At 44.5% G+C, this 21,845-nt stretch overlaps 1 protein-coding gene across 1 annotated transcript in view; it reads right to left on the bottom strand.

The window, feature by feature from the left end:
* Positions 1-21,845, bottom strand: part of NFATC2 (nuclear factor of activated T cells 2) — a 105,369-nt gene that overhangs the window by 44,349 nt on the left and 39,175 nt on the right. Inside the window, exons 4-5 of the mRNA XM_054980451.1 lie at positions 21,590-21,792; positions 20,776-20,948 (exon numbers count right to left, since the gene is read on the bottom strand). Of these exons, the coding sequence (XP_054836426.1) occupies positions 20,776-20,948; positions 21,590-21,792 (376 nt within the window). The remainder of the gene's footprint in view (positions 1-20,775; positions 20,949-21,589; positions 21,793-21,845) is intronic.

Below are 21,845 nucleotides of genomic sequence, written 5' to 3' on the forward strand. Positions count from 1 at the left end.
CTTAATGCACACCTACTCTGCACTTTGAGAACTGCAGTGCCGTAAGAATGCATGCTCATGCACATCCCTGAGCATTACTGCATTAAAAGATAGTTGAGTGGACGCATTGTATCCATAACAATCACCTTACTCCCGTTTACACTTTATGATGCAGGACAGCTGCAATCTGAGCATCCTTCCCCCACGATTGCAACAGCTGGAAAGGATCAAGTGTTTCCCTCTGAATGCTCCAGATGTGTCGCCAGGGCAACTGTTTAGGTTAGGTGACCTTGGAGTTCAGGACCTGAATGGGAACTCCTCCACATCTATCCCATCCCGGCTTCTCTGGAGAATTCTCTTCAACATTTTCACATCTTTCCCTACTTCTAGTGCTCTCGGGGTGAACAGGGGGAGGAAGAGGTTATTCCAGGAAGCACTGAACCATCGACTGTTGGTCAGCTCACTCAGCCTCCCTGCTTGTAGCCGGGCATTTTCCTTTCCTCCTGATTTAATTGTACAACAAGCACGGAGCATGGGTTACCTAAACCTTTTCTGCTGTTAACCACTGGACATAAGCCATTTTTTTTTACCTCACTGCAAACTTATGAATTTTTTCAGCAGGATAATAAATGGGGGGACCAAGTACAACTATGAAGAAAAAATGAGCATCAGAGCATGAACAGAGGGGTTGTGTTTACAGGTGTGAATTCCCTTTCAGTGGCTACTTGAAATAGCCCATTTTGGAGCACCCTTTCTGATTTTGAGGACTGGATCCCACATATTTGCATGAAAATTATACCCATTTGGTTCTGAATATATGAAACGCATCAGCCTGAGTCAAAACAATGGCCCATCTAGCCCGGGCACTCTCCTGATTGACAGAGGGCCAAGCTACAAATGACAAATGACAGCAAGTGAACAGCAAGTGTATTTCTCCCTGTTCACTTGCCCTCCACTCAATCCACTTGCCGTTCAAGTGTCATTCGTCATGTGTAGCTTGGCCCAGAGGCTCACCAAGTTCTCTGGCAAGTGTTTTCCCAGCTTTTGATACCAACAACCCATTTAACTGGAAGTGGCAAGGATAGAACCAGGGAATTTCAGTTTGCCAACATGTGCTCTGCCATGAAATTATATGCCCTGGACTTCTACGTCTTCTCAAATAACGTTGTGCTTGCTGCACTCCAGCAGGATTAACACAGAAAGGTGTTTTAGATACTAGATTTTTTATAAGACACTTGCTCTTGTAGTATGCATGAAAAAACACACTAAGAAAATGAGGTAGTGAGCTCTGACTCGTGAAAACTCATCCTGATTTTTTTTGTTAGCCTGTAAAACGTATTTTTGCATAATTTCGCTACATCCGACATGGCTACCATGTACAGTTACCAGTGTCCCAATAGTAACGGGGTATCCCCTGCTTTGACCCTCTGCCCCCTGCCACCACTCACCTGGCCGGCAGAGGGAAAGGCCTGGGAACGGGCTTCCTGGGTGCACACCTGGGGTGGCGTATCACTTCCTGGGAGTGACGTCATCATGCTGCCCCAAAAGTGCTCCTATGCTTCACAGAAGGCCAATTTGGACCCCAAAAGAGTCGAATTGGGCCTGTTTGAGGCCCAAATTGGCTCACTGTGAATTCCGCCTGCCTTCTGCACCTGCATGACGACATCGCATGGAAGTGATGTCACCAAAGCACGCTAAAGAGCTGGATGCCTTGGGCTGCGCACGGGAGGAAATAGGATCAGGGGGCGGGGTGACTGGACATGTGATTACTTTCCAGAGGTGCCGGAACGCCGTTCCACTGCATTCCAGCTGAAAAAAGGCCTGGTGCTGTGTATCCACCCTCCCCCTGGGAGGGAAGGCAACCTAGTAACCCTACTACCATGTGGAATTATTACCACCACACAGGCATAGATTGATTTTCTGAAAAATAGCACAGAACCTATTAATTGTCATGGAGTTTTAGTTAAAATAGTCAGATGATCAGCAGTAGTCCCCCTCAGGTGCTTAATGAAGTGGAAGGAGGAAGGATGAGGGTGACATTAGGCGATGCCCCAACATCACTTACAGGTTCCTAGACACTGCTGCACTGCACAACACTATAGGAATTTCCTGGTTTTCGATAAGTTTATCATAGAGTTTAGGGAAAACCCTAGAGTGTCACACAATACAGTAACATAACTTCCAGGTATGCAGTCCAAGGAGGCATCATGAGATGCTGTTTTGCCAGATTTCTACCCTCCGCTCCCCTAGTCTTCTATCAGTTTCTACCCTCCGCTCCCCTAGTCTTCTATCAGTTGCCTGCACTGGGATGACAACCCTAGTTTTGGCTATTCAAGAGTTATTCACTATGCAATTAAAAAATCACTTCTAAGTACACACTTATCAAGATGCATATCACTACTTATCACAATTAATCATTTTAGTTTTTCTAAAAAATTAAGAAACGCTATTATTCACAGAGCTGGCCCACAAGACTGCCAGTTAAAAAGTAAATATGCTGAGATGACTTTCACAGAAGTTTCTTATTTCTTCCACTTGGCTTATATAATTAATCATTCTTTGTAAATACTCAGATTTCTGATGAGTTCATAATTGGATTTACTATTAACAAGAGATTTATAGTTCTGAAATGATATATAGTTTTGAATTATATTTAAACCCCCCCCTCCTTCCGTCAATAGCACTATAAAAAGGAGACGCTTAAATGAAGTCTTTTAGAATGTTTCTGCTGAGCTGATTCTGAAGCTAGATATTTTCCAAAGGACTTCAAATGTAGCTTGATAAATGTGCTTTGAATATGTACATCTCGTACAAAGTCTCTGGTTTAGCTAATAAAATAGTTCTTTCAGTTTGATTAGTTAACCAAACAGGTCAATGTGATGACAGAAGCATACATAAAAATGCAGTTAATAAAATAAAAATTTGAACTTTTCCACATGTGGATTCATGTAAGCGGCAACAAAAAGCAGAAAGAGGGTAAGTCTGGTGTTCTATCATTAAAGTAACTTAAACAACAGATAATAGGCCAGCTTTAGGATCAAAAATGCAGAGCAAAACCAGAAATGACACCATCACATTGGCTAACACTCTAAAATTTCCCCATGGTTTTATTGGTGGAACTCTAAAACATCATCTCAAGACAATGATGTCACCTTTGGTTTCACACTGGAAGTGATGTCACACAGCAAAAAAGACCCACGTTCGAATGTCCCCTCCCTTCCCATGCCCAGAAACCTAACAGCAACAACAGGATGAGGGTGGGAAAGCACTTTAAGTAGCAAGCTTGAATACAGCCTGAAATGGAAGTGTCATCCACTTCCTCCTCATGGAGGAAAGGTCCATCAGTGGTGACTGGTGACTAAAGGGAACCACCTCATGCAAAGATAGCAAGCCTCTCAATGCCAGAGTTAGGAGCAGGGCTTTTTTTCTGGGAAAAGAGGTGGTGGAACTCAGGACCGCACAATGACGTCACTTGGGTCAGCTGGAACAAGAGGGAAGTTTTTTAAAGTTTAAATTGCCCTCGGTGAAAATGGTCACATGGCCAGTGGCCCCGCCCCCTGATCTCCAGACAGAGGGGAGTTTAGATTGCTCTCTGTGCCGCTCCAGTGGCGTGGAGGGCAATCTAAACTCCCCTATGTCTGCAGATCTGGGGGAGGAGCCACCGGCCATGTGACCATTTTCAAGAGGTGCCAGAACTCCATTCCACTGCGTTCCTGCTGAAAAAAAACCCCCTGGTTAGGAGGCAAAATCAGGGAAAGGCCTCAGCCTCTCTGTACTGTTTTTGGCCCTCCCAGGCAGCTGGTTGGCTATTGTGTGTGACGGGATTCTGAACTAGATGGACCACTGGTGTAATCTAGCAAGACTCTTATGTCCTCTAGTAAAAAGGGTCAGACAATGGATCAAGGAGTAAGCTTTTCTTAACTTATAGGCCAGCTCACCTTCTGCGCAAGGCCCATATGCAGTGGCACACAAGAATGAGAACCAACCTCCTCCATTCCTCTGAACCACAGGTGCACCTGGAGATAAGCCTCTCTCACACAGAAGATTCTAGAAAGGTTGAGGAAGAACACACCCTCATACTCCACCAACATAGGACTATTCTTTCCCTCTTTTAGGACAACTCCACACAGCAAACTGAGATTCTTAAGTCTCATTTTTCTCATTTTCATATGAATACTGCCATTCAACCAAGCAGCAGAATAAAAAGGCAGACAAAAGAAAATAGTTATTCACACAAGGCTTAATTAAGGAATTACTGCCGCTTGATGTGCCACTGCCTTAGGCCACTTTTTTTTAAAGGGTTAGCCACATTCGTGGAGAATAAATATAACTAAATGGAACCTCCATGTTCAAAGGCAGTTAGCTGCTGAATACCAGATGTCAGACATAAAAAACAGGGGCAAGCTAGCTACCATTATGCCTAGTTTGAAGGCTTCTCAGAAGAACTCTCTTTGTCCACTGCTGGAAACCAAATGTCGAACTTGGTGGCCATTGGGACTGATACACCAGGGCTCAGTATATGTTCTGAAAGAACGGAGTATTCTTTCCCCTGCTTTGACAGTTTGGACATGCCAACAGTACAGCTAAAGCTGATACAAGCTCAATATCCCAATACATGGCATATACCATCAGGACCTGAAGGGGAACCGATGTAGCGAAATCACTTCCATGCACATGCAAAGCAAGTTTGGAAGTAGGTCCAAAGCACCCCAAGCCCTCCACAAAACTGCAATGTCTAAAAACCATCCAGGAGTATCAGAGCATGTGTGCGCCTTCCTTATCTGAGACAGGCACAATGAGATCACTACATTTACTGTACTACACTTATAGAGATTTTGCCTTTGGAAGCCCTACCAAAGCACAAGCATATCATTAACAAAGTGACAGTGAAAAAATTATTGGCAGAAAGGAACCTAGAAATCAGTTGATGGGGGCTGGGATTTTATTGCCATGTAACTACAAAAAAAGTTTAAGACAGAGTTGCCTTTGTCAAATATAGCTAATCATATCCAGATGGAAACTTTTGCACAATTTAAAGATTCTTGCAGAAGAAACCAGCCGATTGCAAGATGACAAAAACACACCCTACTCAGAGAAAACCTGCCATGTGGCAAGAATTCTGTATAGAGAATCTTGGTCTTTATTTATTGATATGCCCTTTGTATCTCAGTATTACAGAAAAACCATTAACCCTTAACAACAAGGGTAGGCAATGGCATGCATTAAGGCTGACAAATAATTCTTTACCAGATTTACACTTACTAGAAAGTATTGCACAGAAAACAGTAGCAAACGTGTGGAGGGTTTGACGCATTTTGAACCAGGGATATTTCAGAAAGAACTGCATACATGCGTTTTGTATCTACTCACTTGCCGATGTTGGCTGGAATCCACTATCAGAGGCAATTTTTGCAAATGAGTACATGATAAAGGTATCAGATGCCTCTTTTCTATTTAACGGCAAATTCTGCATTTTTTTAAAAAAGAGAAATACTCTTTGTTGTTTGGATCTTACAGAATTAGTCCAATAGAATGAGACTTCCCCATCTTTTTCTCATCTCCCTTCCCGAGAAGACACTTCTGAAGCTCAGAAGATCCTCTAGAACAGAGAAGGATGCAGCAGAAAGAGCTATAGCTTGTGCCGAATTTGACAGAGGTCACCCCACCTATTTTTGTATGAGCTCTTCTTTGAATAAAGCACACCATTACATAAGAGGGGTGTGTGATTTGTGTCAATCCTCTTCCTTGCTGTGGCCCCTGTGCCACATCCCATTCTGTACTTGAGGGTTCCCCAGACTTCTGCAGTCAATGTTCCAATTGCAAGGCCCTATCTCTTGTGATGACCTTAGATCTTGTTTTGGAAGACTCTGGGCTGGGTGGGCCCCCGTATCTCCATGTGAAAGACGTCCATGGTTCCCTTCACTGGATCTCCCCAACATGACTCTCCGTGCCTATCTGCATGGCTGAGTAGAGCAATCTGGTCTCCAATACTTTCTTATCTCTCTCTGGATACACCCACGGAGGACTCCTCTTCAGTCAGCTGTCAACTGCCCCCTTCCCCCAGATTTTTAGTTAAATCATATACTTTCATTTGCAGTCTCTTCCACCACCACCCTAAAGGTCCAAGATGCCTCTGAATCTACTACTCACACTGGCTTTGAGTATGTTCCAGCCAAATGAACAGGGCTTCAATCACCAACTGCTTTAAAACTTCTCTTTTATCTGTAGCCATGTCAGGATGTAAAAGAACACTGGCCAAAGGAAACAGTTCACATACTTGAACAACAGGAGAAAGTTTGGGGGAGTCCAACACAAATGGCTATCAGGAACCCGCACAGAGGATGGCTGGAGTTTATCTATTTGGTTGGTTCCAAATAGATAAACTCCAGCCATCCTCTGTTAGGAGAAGGGCAAAAGGTCAGCCCAATAAGAAATGCTTCAGCCAATTTGGTCTCTTAGCTTTGGAAAGATTCAGAATGGGGGAATGAAAGAATTGAAGAAATTCCTTAGCTTTGTGAAGATTCAGAAAGGGGAAATGAAAAGATTGAAAAAATTCCTGAAAATTCTCTTCTAAAAAGAGGGTTGGCAAGATGATTGGTTCCAGCCCAGAATGAAATGAGGCCCCTTGTCGATGTTGTTTTGTCAGAGCCTAGAGAGATACTGGTGCAGAGATTTCACTGGCTAAGGAGAGTTTGGTCAGCAATAAGAATAATCCATCTGCCTCACAGCTGGGACATCCACCCTACAACTTCCCAGAGAGAATGGCTGTTGGGTGAGGCTAGCAAAAGGGGAGCCTTCCTTTTCTAGACCTCAGCTTTTGGAAATACAGTGAGAACAAAGGGAAACAGGATCGTTGCTGAAAATTAGAGGGTGAGTTGGGGGGAGCAACCGAGTCCAAAAACAAAAGAATGCTCTAAACACATACATTTGCTTCAGTACAGTTATGCAGCATTTGGAATAGTTGATCTGGACACAGTTTATGAACTGAAGAAAGCATAAGATTTACTTATGTAAAAACTTGTGTGTGTGCATGTGAAGTATTGTCAAATCTCAGCCAACTGAAGGCAACCCCATGGGGTTTTCAAGACAAAAGACATTCAGAGGTGGTTTGCCATTGCTTGCTTCTGCACAGTGGCCCTGGAATTCCTGTGTGGTGTCGCATCCATGCACTAACCAAGGCCAGCCCTGCATAACTTCCAAGATCTAACAAGACTGAACTAGCCTGGGTCAAATATTTATATGTCTGTCTTTATCCTGAGCATCTCCCAGGCGCTCCTAGATTCCCAGGTACTTTCTTGATTGTTGTGCTATTGCCCACATAAATCTGGTTCACAATAGGAGAGAGCAAGAGTCCAGTAGCACCTACAAGATTAACAAAGTATGTGGTAGGGTATGAGCTTTCGTGAGTCAGACTCATGAAAGCTCAGGCTCTACCACAAATTTTGTTAGTCTTATAGGTGCTATGGACTCTTGTTGTTTTCTACTGCTACAGACAGACAGACTAACATGGCTACCCATCCTGGTTCACAATGACTTTAGAAAATACATGAATAATTTCTACATCAGCCTGTAGGAACAGAGCTTGGAGTGTGGCTTATGCTGATTATTGAAGGTGGCCATATGGATTTCATTCATTCATGGTTCAAGCACCCTCAGCTTTGGGGGGAACACAGGAAGGTAAAGAGTGCAAGACAAAGAGATCCATTATTTTAAAATCCTTTCATTCCTAAGTTGGGGGAACCATCCCAAATCAATGGGGGAGCATTTTCTCCTTTGGTCTATGCCTTGAGTTTGAACATGTTGCTATTAGAGATGGGCACGAACCAAAATACGAACTAAAGTTCGCCACAAACCAGGCTGGTTCGTTCTGACAAACTGCCACGAACTTTAGGGTGGTTCGTTTGGTTCATTCTTTTGGTTCATCACTGAAGACAGCTTGGTGCCAATCAATAAGCTTCCTAGGCAATGGAGGTTGGGCTTTCTGAAGACCTTATGCTGACCCAGAAGTGACCTTCTGCTGATCCAGAAGTGGTGATTTGCTAGCCCAGAAGTAACGTTTTCATGAACCAAAATGAACCGGTTCATGAACCAGGGTAGGTTTGTGAAAGTTCATGGTTCGTGGTTTGTGAAACATGACAAACCAGGAACCACATGTTCTTTTTTTTCTGGCTCGTGCCCATCTCTAGTTGCTATAGAGCCTGAAAAATCTGTCATAAATAATATTTTTGGCTTCATTTCCTTCCAATCCCCTAAAAGGTGGAAGGGTAAAAAAAAAACCAGAAAGAAATTGGGTGTGTGGTAAGGATTGCCTGTTCTGTGTTGTCAGTACGAAAAGGACATGCAAACAGGTCCATTGGCCCAGTAAGTTTCAATTTGTTTCCTTTTGCGTGAAGTATTAATCCCCGACAAATTCACCATTTCTAAAAGGCTCAGGAAAGGTGAATTTCAGACAGTCATTTCACACTATTCCTTCACTTCCCCTCAGGGGCTGGCACTCCATAAAGCCTACCTACAGCTACTGTAGTTTATGAGCTCTGTCTAAACAGAACAGTGTTGACTTATCCAGTTGGGGTGTTTACTTTCAATAGCAACAGCCGCTGACATAATTCAGGGAAAGCAACTGCTAAAAGAAACACTCACTTTTGCCTCAAAACAGCCTGTCAGCCCTGTTAAGGACACTGGGGGTGGGGATTTTTTTTTTGGCTGTCTTTATTTTATTTAACCGCCTACAAATCGAGATGTTACGGATCCTCAGTGCCAAAAATTACAACCCAGCCAGCAGTAAAAAAGAAACAAAAGGGAACTGTGGTTATCAAGGCCTCCACTGCATTTGTTTCAGGAACCTCTCTGCAGTGTGAGAGAAAGGAACTGTGGTGAGGCAGTGTCATAGAGGGTGATTTGCACAGTGACAAACAAGAAGTCTACAGCTCAAAAAGTGCAAGAAGATTGCACTTTGTCAGTCAACTGTCACAGGGACAAAACCGGAGTATCATTTCTCTGGGCTCAATAATAACATGCAACACCCCACACACCCCAAATCCATAATACTGCTTCATGAAAAGAAAGAAAAATGTCTACTTTATCTCTGGAGAGTCATAAATAGACCATATCATGATAAGATGCTTGCTGCCTGAATCACTCTGAGTCTCTAGACCCTGGTAAAGCAGGCGCATTTTCACATGTTTGATCACATCAACTTGCCTTCTGCTGAATTAGACCATTGGCCCACCAAGGTCAGTATTGCCTATTCAGACTGGCAGCAGCCCCCAGGTCTTAGGTAAAGGTCTTTCATACCACTTCCTCCCAAATCCTTCTGACTGGAGATGCAGGGATTGAACCTGGGAGATTCTATAAACCCAGGAGATGTTCTGCCACTGAGTCACAGCCCTTCCCCATCACAAGGCTAGCATGAGGGCAATTTCACAGGGTTGTATGTACTCCGTGCTACAAATCTGATATTCAATTATCAAGCAATCCTCATTCTGAGCCAAGAATCCTGAAAGTTTGCATCAACTAAGCTGAGCAAACCTCTTGCCTAGAAGAAACACAGAACCTTACAGAGAACTGAACTGCCACCAGCCACTGGAATTCTTACTCCACTACCCTTCTGGTTTCTGAGCTTTCAATACCTGTCGCCTACATACTCCTCATAGTTTTTGAAGTGGGACCCCCTCTCCCTTCTAAATATCCTGTACTTTATGAGGCCCATTTGCAAAATCACAGTGCTTTCTCCTTCTTCCACACAAAATGTAAGAATCGCAAATCTGTACACTCCGAACACTTTTAATATTTATAGATACATAGCATTATTGAGCCACAGACTGTATCTCAGGGCCACTTCATATATTTTATGCAGCGGCAAACCTAAATTTGCCATCACCTGGCAACTCCGCTTCCAGGACACTCAGTCACTCCTCCCTCCTACCCTCATGACCCACCTGCAAGAAGGTCATGACACGCTTTTGTGTTTTGACCCATAGTCGGAGAAGAGTAGCTTTAAGGCCCATCTTTATAGTCACGACGACTAAAAACTTCCTTTTTAAAAAAGGAAGAGAAAAGAAAGCCATGATTCTCAAAATGCTGGATTCTCCACCCAATATCCCATCCTGTATTTTTCCCTGCTCCTCTGCAGATTATGACATATATGTGCCCTTAGTACTATGTTCTGCCTGTAGCTAACCATTGATTTTGAAATTTAATAGTCAAGAAGTAGGCTTCTCTGAAAAGGGAGACTGTATTTTTGAGTATCATGGCTAGCAGCCATTGACAAAGGTCTCCAAGGTGTGAATCCAGGAACCCCATAACCTCAGGTTAGGATAATCTGGCCCTATTTATGTCCTCTTCAGGCGTGGAATGAAATAGGTCTGTCTAATCTCAGCCCTTGCAGATGGCAGCTAAGAGGAAGCTTAAGAACTGGATTCAGACACCTGAAATATTTCTTCGGTGATGGAAAAGGCTGGTGGCTGAAAATGTTGTGCTGCGACAAATGACAACTGACACTGAGAGATCTTTGTCTTTTGGTGCTACACCTCTGAAGATGCCAGCCACAGCTGCTGGCGAAACATCAGGAACTACAATGCCAAGACCACGGCAATACAGCCCGGAAAACCCACAACAACCAATGTTGTGCTTGTTCTGGTGAACGAAAAAAAGCATCTCCACCCTGTCTTCTTTCCCCCATAGCAGCCCTGATCTTTAGTGACGTGAAAAGATGGTCCATAGTAAGTGCCGGTAGTTACCAGGGCCATGAACACAGAGCTCTAGACAATCGTAGGAAGAAAATTCTGCCTATGAATAAACTCAGGTTAACACAAAATGTCTCAGGAGGAGAGTCATCTCCAGTTCAAGTGTACCAAAAATTGGACATGTACTGGGGGTTGCTGTCCAAAGCCAGACAGCTGCTCTCCTCCCACTCAAAAAAATAAAAAGATTAATGGTTGCCTAGACAGATCATTTATCATTTACGGGCCATGGCGAGGGTTAGTTCATGCAAGCAGTTAACAACTCATTCAAATAGTCAAAGAACATTGCATTGTACAGGAGTCGTCCTGCCACCGATAGATATTTCCAACGTAGGCTAAAAAGATCATCATGTATTCTGCCATTATGGAATGTAAAGTCTAAGGATGAAGGCAAAGTTTACAGACGCACACACACACCAGCACAGCTCAATGTTCCTAGCTCCCAGATACTGGCCCCATGTTTCAGGGCTTTCTTTCTTACAGAATTGGGGCTACAGAAACCATTTTTAGAGGCTGGAAACAGATATCATGCATAAACATCGGGGGAATGAGATGGTACACACAAAAATTATTATTTGAGGGGGGCACCTCTGTATTTGTCTGGCAATGTTTTTGTCTAGCCATGCAACCTGTGGCCTCACTGGCCAGCCAGGTGCTTTGTGGAAGCATCTTTAGGCTGATCCTGCATTGGGGAGGGAGCTGGACTAGTTGGTCTTTAAGGCCCCTTCCAACTCTATGGCTCTATGAAGCCCACAAGCAGTGCACAAGACACCATCTCTTATCTTCTGTTTACTCCCCAGCCATAGGGTTGAATTAAACAGATATGAAACTGCTTTATGCTAAATCAGACCATCAAGGTTAGCATTGTCTACTCAGACTGGCAGAGCTCTCCAGGTTCTCATGCAGAGATCCTACCACCGAATCCTTTTAACTGGAGATGCCGGAGATTGAACTTGAGACCTTTGGCATGCCAAGCAGATGTTCTGCATCACTGAACCACAGTAAAGAGGCAGCAGGTAGAAGGAGGTTCCATTTAGTTGTCACGGCCAACAGCCATTGATCGACTGACCTTCCATGAATTTCTTTTACCTTTTCAAATCAGCCACTGCCAATCACCATATCTTGCGGCACGGAACACATAAAAAGCAGCATCGCTCTCATATGAAGCTGCCTAATATTGAATCAGGCCATTGGTTTATCAAGGTCAGCATTGTCTACGCTGACTGGTAGTGGCTCTCAGAATAGTCTTTCCCATCACCTGCTGCCAGATCCTTTAACTAGAGATGCTGGAGTCTGAATCGGGGATCTTCTACATAGTGACCCATGGTCACTTCCCAATCCTGGGCCATTTATCTGTTGCAACGGCGGCTCAATTGAACTTCCACAAGACATCGAAGCCTTCTCTTCTTCCCTATCAAAGCATGTTAAAGTCCACACAAACCTTTTCAATTGCTGCCCCAGGATAGGGAAACTGCCAAGCAGGGAGTTGAGGCAGCAGGGGCAGGCTGTCAGTATTTATATTCCGTGGAGGTCTTTGATCGGACTGTTTTGGACAGCATCTTGTCACCCACTTACCATGACCTAGGGATGGTTTATGATGCTGTTCTAAATACGGTTCCCATTTGCTTGCGTATGAGAGCAAACTCCTGGGGACTGGGGCCACTGCCTGCAGAAGCTCAGCTGATTGGCAGGCAGAAGCTGGCTGACCAAGCCACCCGACATGATGGAGCAATTTCTGGTGTGGCCCAGAGGCAACACTTTAGCACTTTGCCAAAAACACAGAGGAAAAGAGCAGCAGAAGGCAAGTTTCAAGTCCAGCAGCATCATAAACGAGAGTCAAAGCTCCCTTCGTTAGATCTAAATTGCTTAAATCAAATTATATTTTTTGTAATGTACTTTGCGTCTCCACTGAAGAGGTAAGTGCAATAGAAATACTCTGAAAATAAATGATACAGATAATTAGCACTTAAAGACAGATTTGGGAGCTCAAGGGGATATTTTCTGCTACCAGACCATCAGCTTAAGCCACCCACTAGTTCCCTTTCTGAGCCTTTGTCTTAGTCCACTTCTATATTTCTAAACGCCCTATCCCCAACACACAAAACATCCCTCATGGGCCAGAAACATTCCTGTTAAAAATGGAGTTTTTCTCCAGAAGCTACATTATTAACAGAGCCAGTGTGGCAACCTGCCGAGCAAGTTGGGGAAACAGGGACAATCTTCTTGATATTGTATCACTGCTGGGGAAAAACTGCCGGTGACATCACCGTGCCAGGGTGATGTTCTACAATTCACCCATAACTCTATGGTTGAACTGGGTTGTTGTTTTTTTGCTGGAAGTGACATTGTGCATTGGTGTGATACCAAGGAGCCTCCTTAATTCTTCCCCCACCAGCCTGTTATTCGTGATGGGGATTGGCAGGGGGCAGCTGGAAGGTTTCCCCCTATAGCAAGAGACCTGCCCCTTTACGTCAAACTGTCTGAATAGGATTTGGGAGAGCCAGAGTTGAATCTGTCATGGAAGCTCATGGGATAACTTAGTGTTGCCAACATCCAGGTAAAGATTTCCAGAGAATGACAACTGATTGTCAGACTTCAGAGATCAGTTCCACCGGGCATAATGGCTGTTTTGGAGGGTGGACTGTATGGCGTTATACCCTGCTGAGGTCCCTCCCCTCCTCAAACCCTGCCCTCTTCAGACTTCATCTCCAAAATCTCCAGGAATTTCCCAACTTAAAACAGCCACCCTATCCCACAGTCTCAGTGTAAGCTACCTCACAGGGCTGTTGTGATAAAAAGAGGAGAGGAGAACAATGGAAGCCAGTTTTGGTCCCCACTGCAGAGAAAGGGAGGGCACCAATGAAGTCAATAAGTAAATTATTATTATTATTATTATTATTAACAACAACAACAACAACAACAACAACAACAATGCTTATATACCACTCTTCTAGATCGATTAGTGCCTCACCCATAGCGGTAAACAAGTTTGGAGTTATTATTATCCCCACAATACAGCTCGGAAGCTGGGACTGAGAGGAGTGGCTTACCCAAGGCCACCTACTGAGCTCATGGCAGTAGTGGGATTCAAACCAGTAGAGGCTGATTCGCAGCCAAACCACTTAACCACTGTGCTAAATACAATGGCTGAGTTGAGATTTATGGCCTAGTCAAACTGAAGACCCCCCACCAGAACTTTTGGTCCTACTCAAAACCTTGTTCACTGCATCACTCCCCTGCCACAACTATAATCAGAACAAACCCTGCAAACAGAATGCATCTGTGCAAAACGAGCCCCTTGGCCTCTCTTTCATTCATTTGCATAATTTAGTTTAATTGGAAGTTGCTTCACACAAAGGCATAGCCATATGTTTTTTTAAAATGCATCTTTTAAAATTATATGCAAACCCAGGCTTCAGAGTTTGCTGGTGTAGTGGCTGAAAAGCGTTTGCAGCGCACTGCCTGAATGCAGCCGGCAGAGGCATCTCTGGGGAGCCACCAGAACTGTTCCGCGCTGCTCTTTAACCGGTCTCCAGCCTGCCCTTGACAGTCTACCAGCTGGCTTTCTTGGTTGCAGGAAAGCCATAGAGGGCCTTGCCAAGATGAAGACATTTTTTAAACTGACTGTTTCTTTCCACTGAAGTTACTACTGTGTCACATCTCACAAGTGCAGAAGATCTCTTTTTATAGGAGAACTTGAGTTGGAAAGGAGGGAAGTTTTTTTTTAAAGGAAACTTCCAACAAATTTGCTTGAAAAAGATTCGATTCCAATGCACCGGCATAGAATAACTTTTGGAGCAAAGATCTCAATTGCCATCAGATGGATTCTGTTTATAAGGGGAAGGGATTTTCTTTTTTGTCTTTAAAATGTTTATTAAAAGAAAGGGATTGGCAACGCAGGCGCTAAGCCACTAACAGTGCAATCCTAAACAGAGTTACTCCAGCCTAAGCCCATTGATTTCAATTGGCCTAGGCTGGAGTAACTCTGCTTAGGATTGCGCTGAAAGCTTGTGCCACATTGATCTTTAAAGGTACCGCAAGACTCATTTTTGGTTTTGCTGCAACTCCTCTCCTTTTTCAGCAGCACACCACAGGAGTCAAGAAAGCACAAAAGGGTGCATTCACCTTAGGATTTAAATTTTCTAAAGCCAAAGCAGCACATTTAAAAAGTACCTGGGATCTACTTCTCAACTCCAGTGCAGGGGACATCTGAAAGGAAGAACTGATGGGCAGAAGGGGGGGGGGGGGGCTTAACCATTGCCTGGCCTGCATAGTTACCCCGGCCAATTTTATTACTTCCTAGTCATGCACCAAGACCACAAAAAGCCTTCCTCCAAAGGAAAACCACCACATTTGCTAGAGGGAACTGCCAGATAAGTGAATGCTTAAAGATCCCCCCTTTTCCCATTTACCCCCCCCCCCATGACTCCAAGTTACTATAATGGCTCTGCACCCTCCCTATATTTACATTACTCCCACCCAATAGGGTGGGAGTACAATAATAATAACAATAACAACAACATTCGATTTATATACCACCCTTCAGGACAACTTAATGCCCACTCAGAGTGGTTTACAAAGCATGCCATTATTATCCCCACAACAAAACACCCTGTGAGGTGGATGGGGCTGAGAGAGCTCCAGAGAACCATGACTAGCCCAAGGTCACCCAGCTGGCTTCAAGTGGAGGAGTGGGGAATCAAACCCGGCTCTCCAGATTAGAGTCCCGCGCTCTTAACCACACCACCAAACTGGCTACAAGAAGAGAGACCTGTTCAGGAAAGAAGTGTTGCTGCTAGAGCAACACCAAACTTGTCTACTCAGAAGTAAGAACCATTTCATTCTATGTTTTTAGGATTGCAGCCTTAATGGGTTGCATCCTGCCTAAAATTGCCATGTGCGCAAGGGGAGTGATTTCTGCCACGTACACACAAACTGCTGCAGACATCTGATTCCCATCCCACAGGATCAAATTTGGGGAGGAATTTCAGGAGTGAGCAGGAGTGGGGAAGTGGAAAAGATCCCTGTGGGAATTTTAGGTGGGATCCAGCCGTGACAATGTCCCATGGTCCCAGAAGAGGTAGGTGGTAGCTACACAGAAACAGAGAAAAGTACCAAGCCTGTATGTGGTCAAATTTCCACTAAACAGCATTGCCCAGCTCAAGATCTTCAACCAATTAAATCCATCTTTCTCTCTACCTGCCTCTCCACCTTTCTCACTGAGACCCAAGGGGGATTACACAGTGTAAGACCATACAATCAACAGCTAGGACAGTCAATGAACAAATGGGTTGCAGAAATGTGAACGCAAACATGAATCTGAATACAAAGATGAAACAAAATGTAAGTAATTAAAAACGGCATATGAAGAAACTGCTCAGTAAGAAGATATTTACATCAACAGACAATACCCAGTAGAATAGTCTACAGTCTCTGTGTCTTCACCGAAGGATCTCTCTGAGCCATTTCTTATAGCATAGCTCCATTACCTGAGTGAAAAAGCCCCTCTGAATAATTCAGTTTTGCACGACCAAGGCCATGAAGTGCTTTACACATGATAGACAAAACTTTGAATTGAGCCCAGTAACTGACAAGTAGCCAATGGAGTGACTGCAGAATGGGAATAGTATGCGTGCTTTGCCTAGCTCCTTACAGTAAATGAGCAGTGACATGTTGCACCAACTGGTGCTTCACAACTACAATCCCATAAAAGACATTTATTTTTTCTGAAGAGGATTCAAATGAGCCACTCAACAACTATACATCTTCATATAACCAGGAGTCAGAGAAGAGAATGGAATGTTATTGTCATGTATCGAGTCAGGTTTGGACTGGTGAAATACAGGTTCACATCCTTGCATTGCCCCAAAGCTCACTGGGCGATAGTGTTGTTGTTATTCAGAAAATTTACCTGACACCTCTCCAGAGACCTTCTTGGGGTGGCTCTCAAAGTAAAACAATATAATAAAATCATATCTTGGGCCAGGGCTGGAAGAGAGTGGAATAGAGTTCCGGCACCTCTTGAAAATGGTCACATGGCCGGTGGCCCCGCTCCCTGATCTCCAGACAGAGGGGAGTTTAGATTGCCCTCCGCGCCACACCACAGCGCTCTACAGTAACTGATCCTCCTTGGACAAATGGCAGAATAAAAACACAATACATAAGAGATTATTTAATGTGCATAAAACATCTTGTTATTTCAGTTGAGGTTTCTCCTGAAGAATTTTTAAAAATTATCTGGCTCTTTAGTACCTTCCTGGTTGTACCTATTATTATTCAAAGCCACCAATCTGAATGCATGCCTGCATACAAAGTGTCCCTCGAGAAGTGACTAGTTAGTTATTATTGCACATTCAGCTTCTTCGGAAGTGATTCCAAACCCACACAATCTCCCTTCGAGCTACCGATGGCTCCACCCAGCCGTACACATGCAGCAAGAAATGACCTCACTATCCAAGTCAGTTCACTGCAGCTGCCGATTGGCTCCCACCACTGGGACTTCGCAGGTGAGCTATCCGGGACTCTGTTGCTAGCAACCACCCTCTCAAAGGAGCAGCAGTTGACAGGAGCAAGAAGCAGCTAATTCCAAATCGCTGTTTCATGATGTTTCCCTAAGGGGTGTTGTAAATAGTTCCTGCATCTGACAGAACCCTGCAGGGGAGGTTTTATCATCAGCAACAACTAGCAGCTGCAAAAGCAGAAGGGGAAGGCAGATTAATATTGGCTGTGGATCCCCCGAAGACGATCCCCTCCACAAATTCCAGAGCCCCCAGTATCATGCAGGAAATGCAAACTGGAATGTTACTAACAGATGGCTTCCCTGACTCTGTCTGAAAGTTTGCAGCTAGTGAAAAGTCCATCATGCCCTTCGTGGTTCCACTGCAGAACCACTCATTGTTAGGAAAGTTCTCCTCGTGTTCAATCTACAACTTAAGCTCCTTAGATCTTGTCTTATACCCTGGCGCAGCAGAAAACAAGTCTTCTTTGCCCTCTTCCGCATGATGTCAAATACCTGGTGGGCCGAGTGGCACCAGGTTGCCTCTCAGTTTTCTCTTCTTCAGGCTACGCACACCTGGTTCTTTCAAACATTTCCTCCTAGGACTGGATTTTCAGACTCCACCATCTTAGTTGCCCCATCTGACCCTGTTCTAATTTGCTTCCCTCTTCCCCACAGTGCAGCACCCAGAATAGAGACAGGACTCCAAGTGAGGTCTAACTAGCTGGAAGAGTGGAACTACTACTACTTCTGACTTGGATACAATGCTGAGAGGATGCCTGGATCCTATTAATTCCAACCTAACACATTCCTCTTGGCTTTATGGTTTTGCCCATGCACTTCAAATTGCAGGTTCACTTCCCCAGTTCAGAGACTATGAAGTATTATAACCCTGAGAACTTTTCAACAAGACGCCAAGTTTACCGCCTCTAGCTGGCTTGCTCCCTTTTAGAAAAGCCACCCTTCCCCCCCCCCCCCCCAGAGGTGGACAGGGAACAGATGCTGAGATGTGCAATTTGAGAGCAGTTCTAATGCACACATGAGGAGCAGAAGAGGTGCAAAATGAGTGACTGAGTGAGTGAGCGACTCAAATACCTTTAAGGAAGATGCATCTTAAGACCTAAAAGTCCAGATGAATATAGAGAGGATGCTTTTTGCTAAAGTTGCTACAAAAGGAAGGGCCAATGCTGATCACGGAGTTGTATTATTAACTATAAGGTTGAAACTCTTATGCAAAGAGTTCATTATCTATTAAAGGGTTTAAAAGGGATTCAGACAAGATGGTAATTTGGGGGGCCTCCGTCTAGCTTGAAATACCTTAGACTGGTCACTGGACAATGGAGGCTGCATTCTAAGAAGATGCTGAAATTAACCAAATCACCTATACAAGATATACTCCCAATTCCTAGGGTTGGATGGAACCAGCCTAGCACTTTAATCCTTTGCAGAGTGACTCTAGTCTAAGCTCATTGAAATCAATGAGCTTAGACCGGAGTAATTCTGCATAGGATAACACAGGAAATTTTCCATTAACAGAAGGAACTTCGTTCAACAGAATAGAATTTTCCTGCCTCCTCTTCTCCCACTGATCTCCCTGAAATGCTCCTCCTGGGGGGCGGGGGGGGGGGAATGCAGGAATGGCATGAGAGGCAAACCAAGGCTTTGCAGCAGGAAAGATCTCATGTGGCAAGGCAGGCCTGCCAAAAATAAGTAATCTGCTTTAAAAGTTTGGTTTTGCACTTAAGCACCGCTTCGGAGTGAGGAGAATCTGTGATGCAGACATACCTCCGCAAGAGCAACGCACTAGAATCAAAAGCCACAAGCGAGGCCCTTCCCGAGCATCCTTTCTCAGGCAGTTTATTGTAACTGCAGAACTTCTGTACACGAATATGAGTCATGTTACAAAGAAGTGAAAATAGTCTGTTATGAGTCTGAAATCCCCAAACCACTGAAAAAGCTCAAGTTACTAACAAAACACACAGGATGAGCAAAACGATTTAAAAAAAAATGCAAGCCCGCGAAAAATGACTAAGACTCCTGAGATGTGCCAGGATAGAGGCCCTTCTGCAGGTCCAACCCTGTGAAATGCTGAGGACCCTTTATGTGGGATTTAATCGTTCGGCATCAATCAAGGTAAACATATGCTAATGGACCAAGAAAACTTTCTCCCTAGGAGACCTGTTGGCTGACTGCCGTTTGCATTCTGCATCCTGAGACGCATACAATGGAAATCCCCTCTCCACCAACATGAAGTTTATTCAAGTGTCTGAAGGGGAACTCCCACACCCGGCCATTCTAGCACATATGTGGCTTATCCTGCTGTCTTTTGGAGTGCTGCCTTGACTGCATGGGTTGGATCCAATCCCTTCTTGAACAGCATGAAAAGTTTTTTTGCTACATTCTCTTTCCTCCAGCAGTGCCCTGTGCGCCCCTCCCCTGAAAGCTCTTCCTGAGATCTGGGGGACCCTCAGGAATTGTGTAGGATGTGGTATGGGGGAGGGGGCCGCTACCCAAAGGGCGAAATTGGCAGATATTTTCCCCCCATCTTTTGCATACACTTATGTTTGAGCAGAAAGACAATTTTTGCTGATGCTTCTTTCTAGCTGCAGTATCCTCTCTCTCTCTCTCTCTCTCTCTCTCTCTCTCTCACACACACACACACACACACACACACACACACTGCATTTCCTGCTTTACACTTGGGGCAGGGGGCAGCCAAAGGCAAAGGCAGTAGAAAGACTTTCTGAAAACTTGCTTCAAATGTGTAAGGAACCTGAGGGAAGGGCATGAGAACATCTCATATTCAGACTTCTTTTTAGCAGGGAGTCTTGAACTATATGACTGTGTTTCAGAGCTTTCTATCTGTTCTGGAAGAACCCTAACAGTTTCAGAACTCCTATGAGTAAGTGAATCAAGGAGTTCCAAGCATCCTTCTATTTGCAAGTTGCATTCAAGTTTTAGACTTGTTGATTAATTTAGAATTGACACACAAGAGACATATAGACAGACACATAGTGGAGAACATAGCCAATAGTTGAGTTTTTATTCCATCCTTCCCTCAAGAAACTTAGGAGGAAATTTCCTAGTGGCCAGGGGCAATCAGGCCCAAGTGCCAGCAAATCTGCCCCCACCTCAGAGGCTCATTGGCCCAGATGCCTCATCAGCCAGGGCAGTTTCTGTCCGCTCACAACTGGCTGTGCCAGTGCTGCTTCCAGTTTGGGAAATGATGCAGCGGGCGAGCTAATACCCGCTGCCAGCCGCACTGAGCTGAGTGCCCTGTGGCTTGTAGCACTCAGCATAACTTGATTCAGGACAGCTCCTGCAGCACACGCTGCTCTCTCTTCCATTTTTAATCACACAACAACCCTGTGTGTCAGGCTAGGCTGAAGAGCCACATACACCGGTCTAAGGCAGAGGAAGGATTTGAAGCCAGATCTCTCGGCCCTGGTCCAAACGCTGCATCCCGCCAGCCTTTGATCAAGGGACTGAACTAGACATTTTATTCATTCCTTTCCGCTCTGTAGGTGTGAGAGTGTGGATAACAGAAACGTGACTTACAGCATTCAATGGGGTTCGACGCCACTTGCAAAGAGACTATCCTGCCACTGGATTCAGGGATGTGCACACGGAAGACCAGCCGCACTCGTGTGTTCTTCCGGCCGATATCTGTCTCTCCTTTCCGGAGTTCGATGTCTGCATTCCGTAGCTTGAGAATCCCGGCGCAGTCAATGCTGAGAAACAAAACGAAACTTCTATCTTAACGCGCCCTATTCCAAAGCACATTTGAGAGGCAGGAAAGTCTAAATCACTGAGGATTTTTGCCCTGCTGATTAGAACAGCGAGTTCAAAGATCACTTTTGTAGGCATCCTTCAGGCTGCTTGACACAGATCTGGGTACCATTTAAACACCCTCTAGCACAGCAATTCCCAAGCTGCATGCAGTATAAGAACAGCTAGGGTGCAATAATATAATTAAATGGGCTCCTGTAAGCCCCAGGACCAACCCACACTAAAGGCTATCTGTTGTATTTCTCACAACTCACTGTTCAAGCCTTCCTTCCTTGCTACCACACTCCTCTACTACAGGGAGGCAATTCTGCCACTTCTCTGCATCAGGTATGGTTGGATCTTTCAGGCACCCTCATACAGATATACAGCATTACCTTCCATGGAGGAAGCTGCTTTAAATCCTAGAGTAACATGCTAACCTTTACACAAGCAGCAGCCTGAAGCTGGCAGCTTTTTTTTTTTTTAAAAAAGAGCAAAGTTTCTTAGCGTAGAACTTTTGTGTCTTATCTAACTTGACCCTAAGAGTCCAGGTTTGCTCTACTCATCTTTCAAAACAAGATCCATGTTCTAATAGCATCCTTACGTTGCTTTCATGTTGTTCTTTGGTTCCAGAGGGATTTCCAGCACTTTGGTGTTGCCGACGATTTTCTCATAGCTGGTGGTGGTGACCGTCTTACCCGTAATGCGGTGGACTTGGTAAAAAGCATGAGGTTTGAGGATCCGCTCATCTGCTGTTCCAATGAAAATCTGAAGGCCCAGGGGTTTGTTATCCATGTAACCATGAAGCTGTCAAGAGACCAAAATTGGTTACTTCACCTTCATTATCTTAACTACAAATA

Source organism: Eublepharis macularius, chromosome 5 (genome assembly GCF_028583425.1).
Source record: "Eublepharis macularius isolate TG4126 chromosome 5, MPM_Emac_v1.0, whole genome shotgun sequence".
Taxonomy (NCBI): Eukaryota; Metazoa; Chordata; class Lepidosauria; order Squamata; family Eublepharidae; genus Eublepharis; species Eublepharis macularius.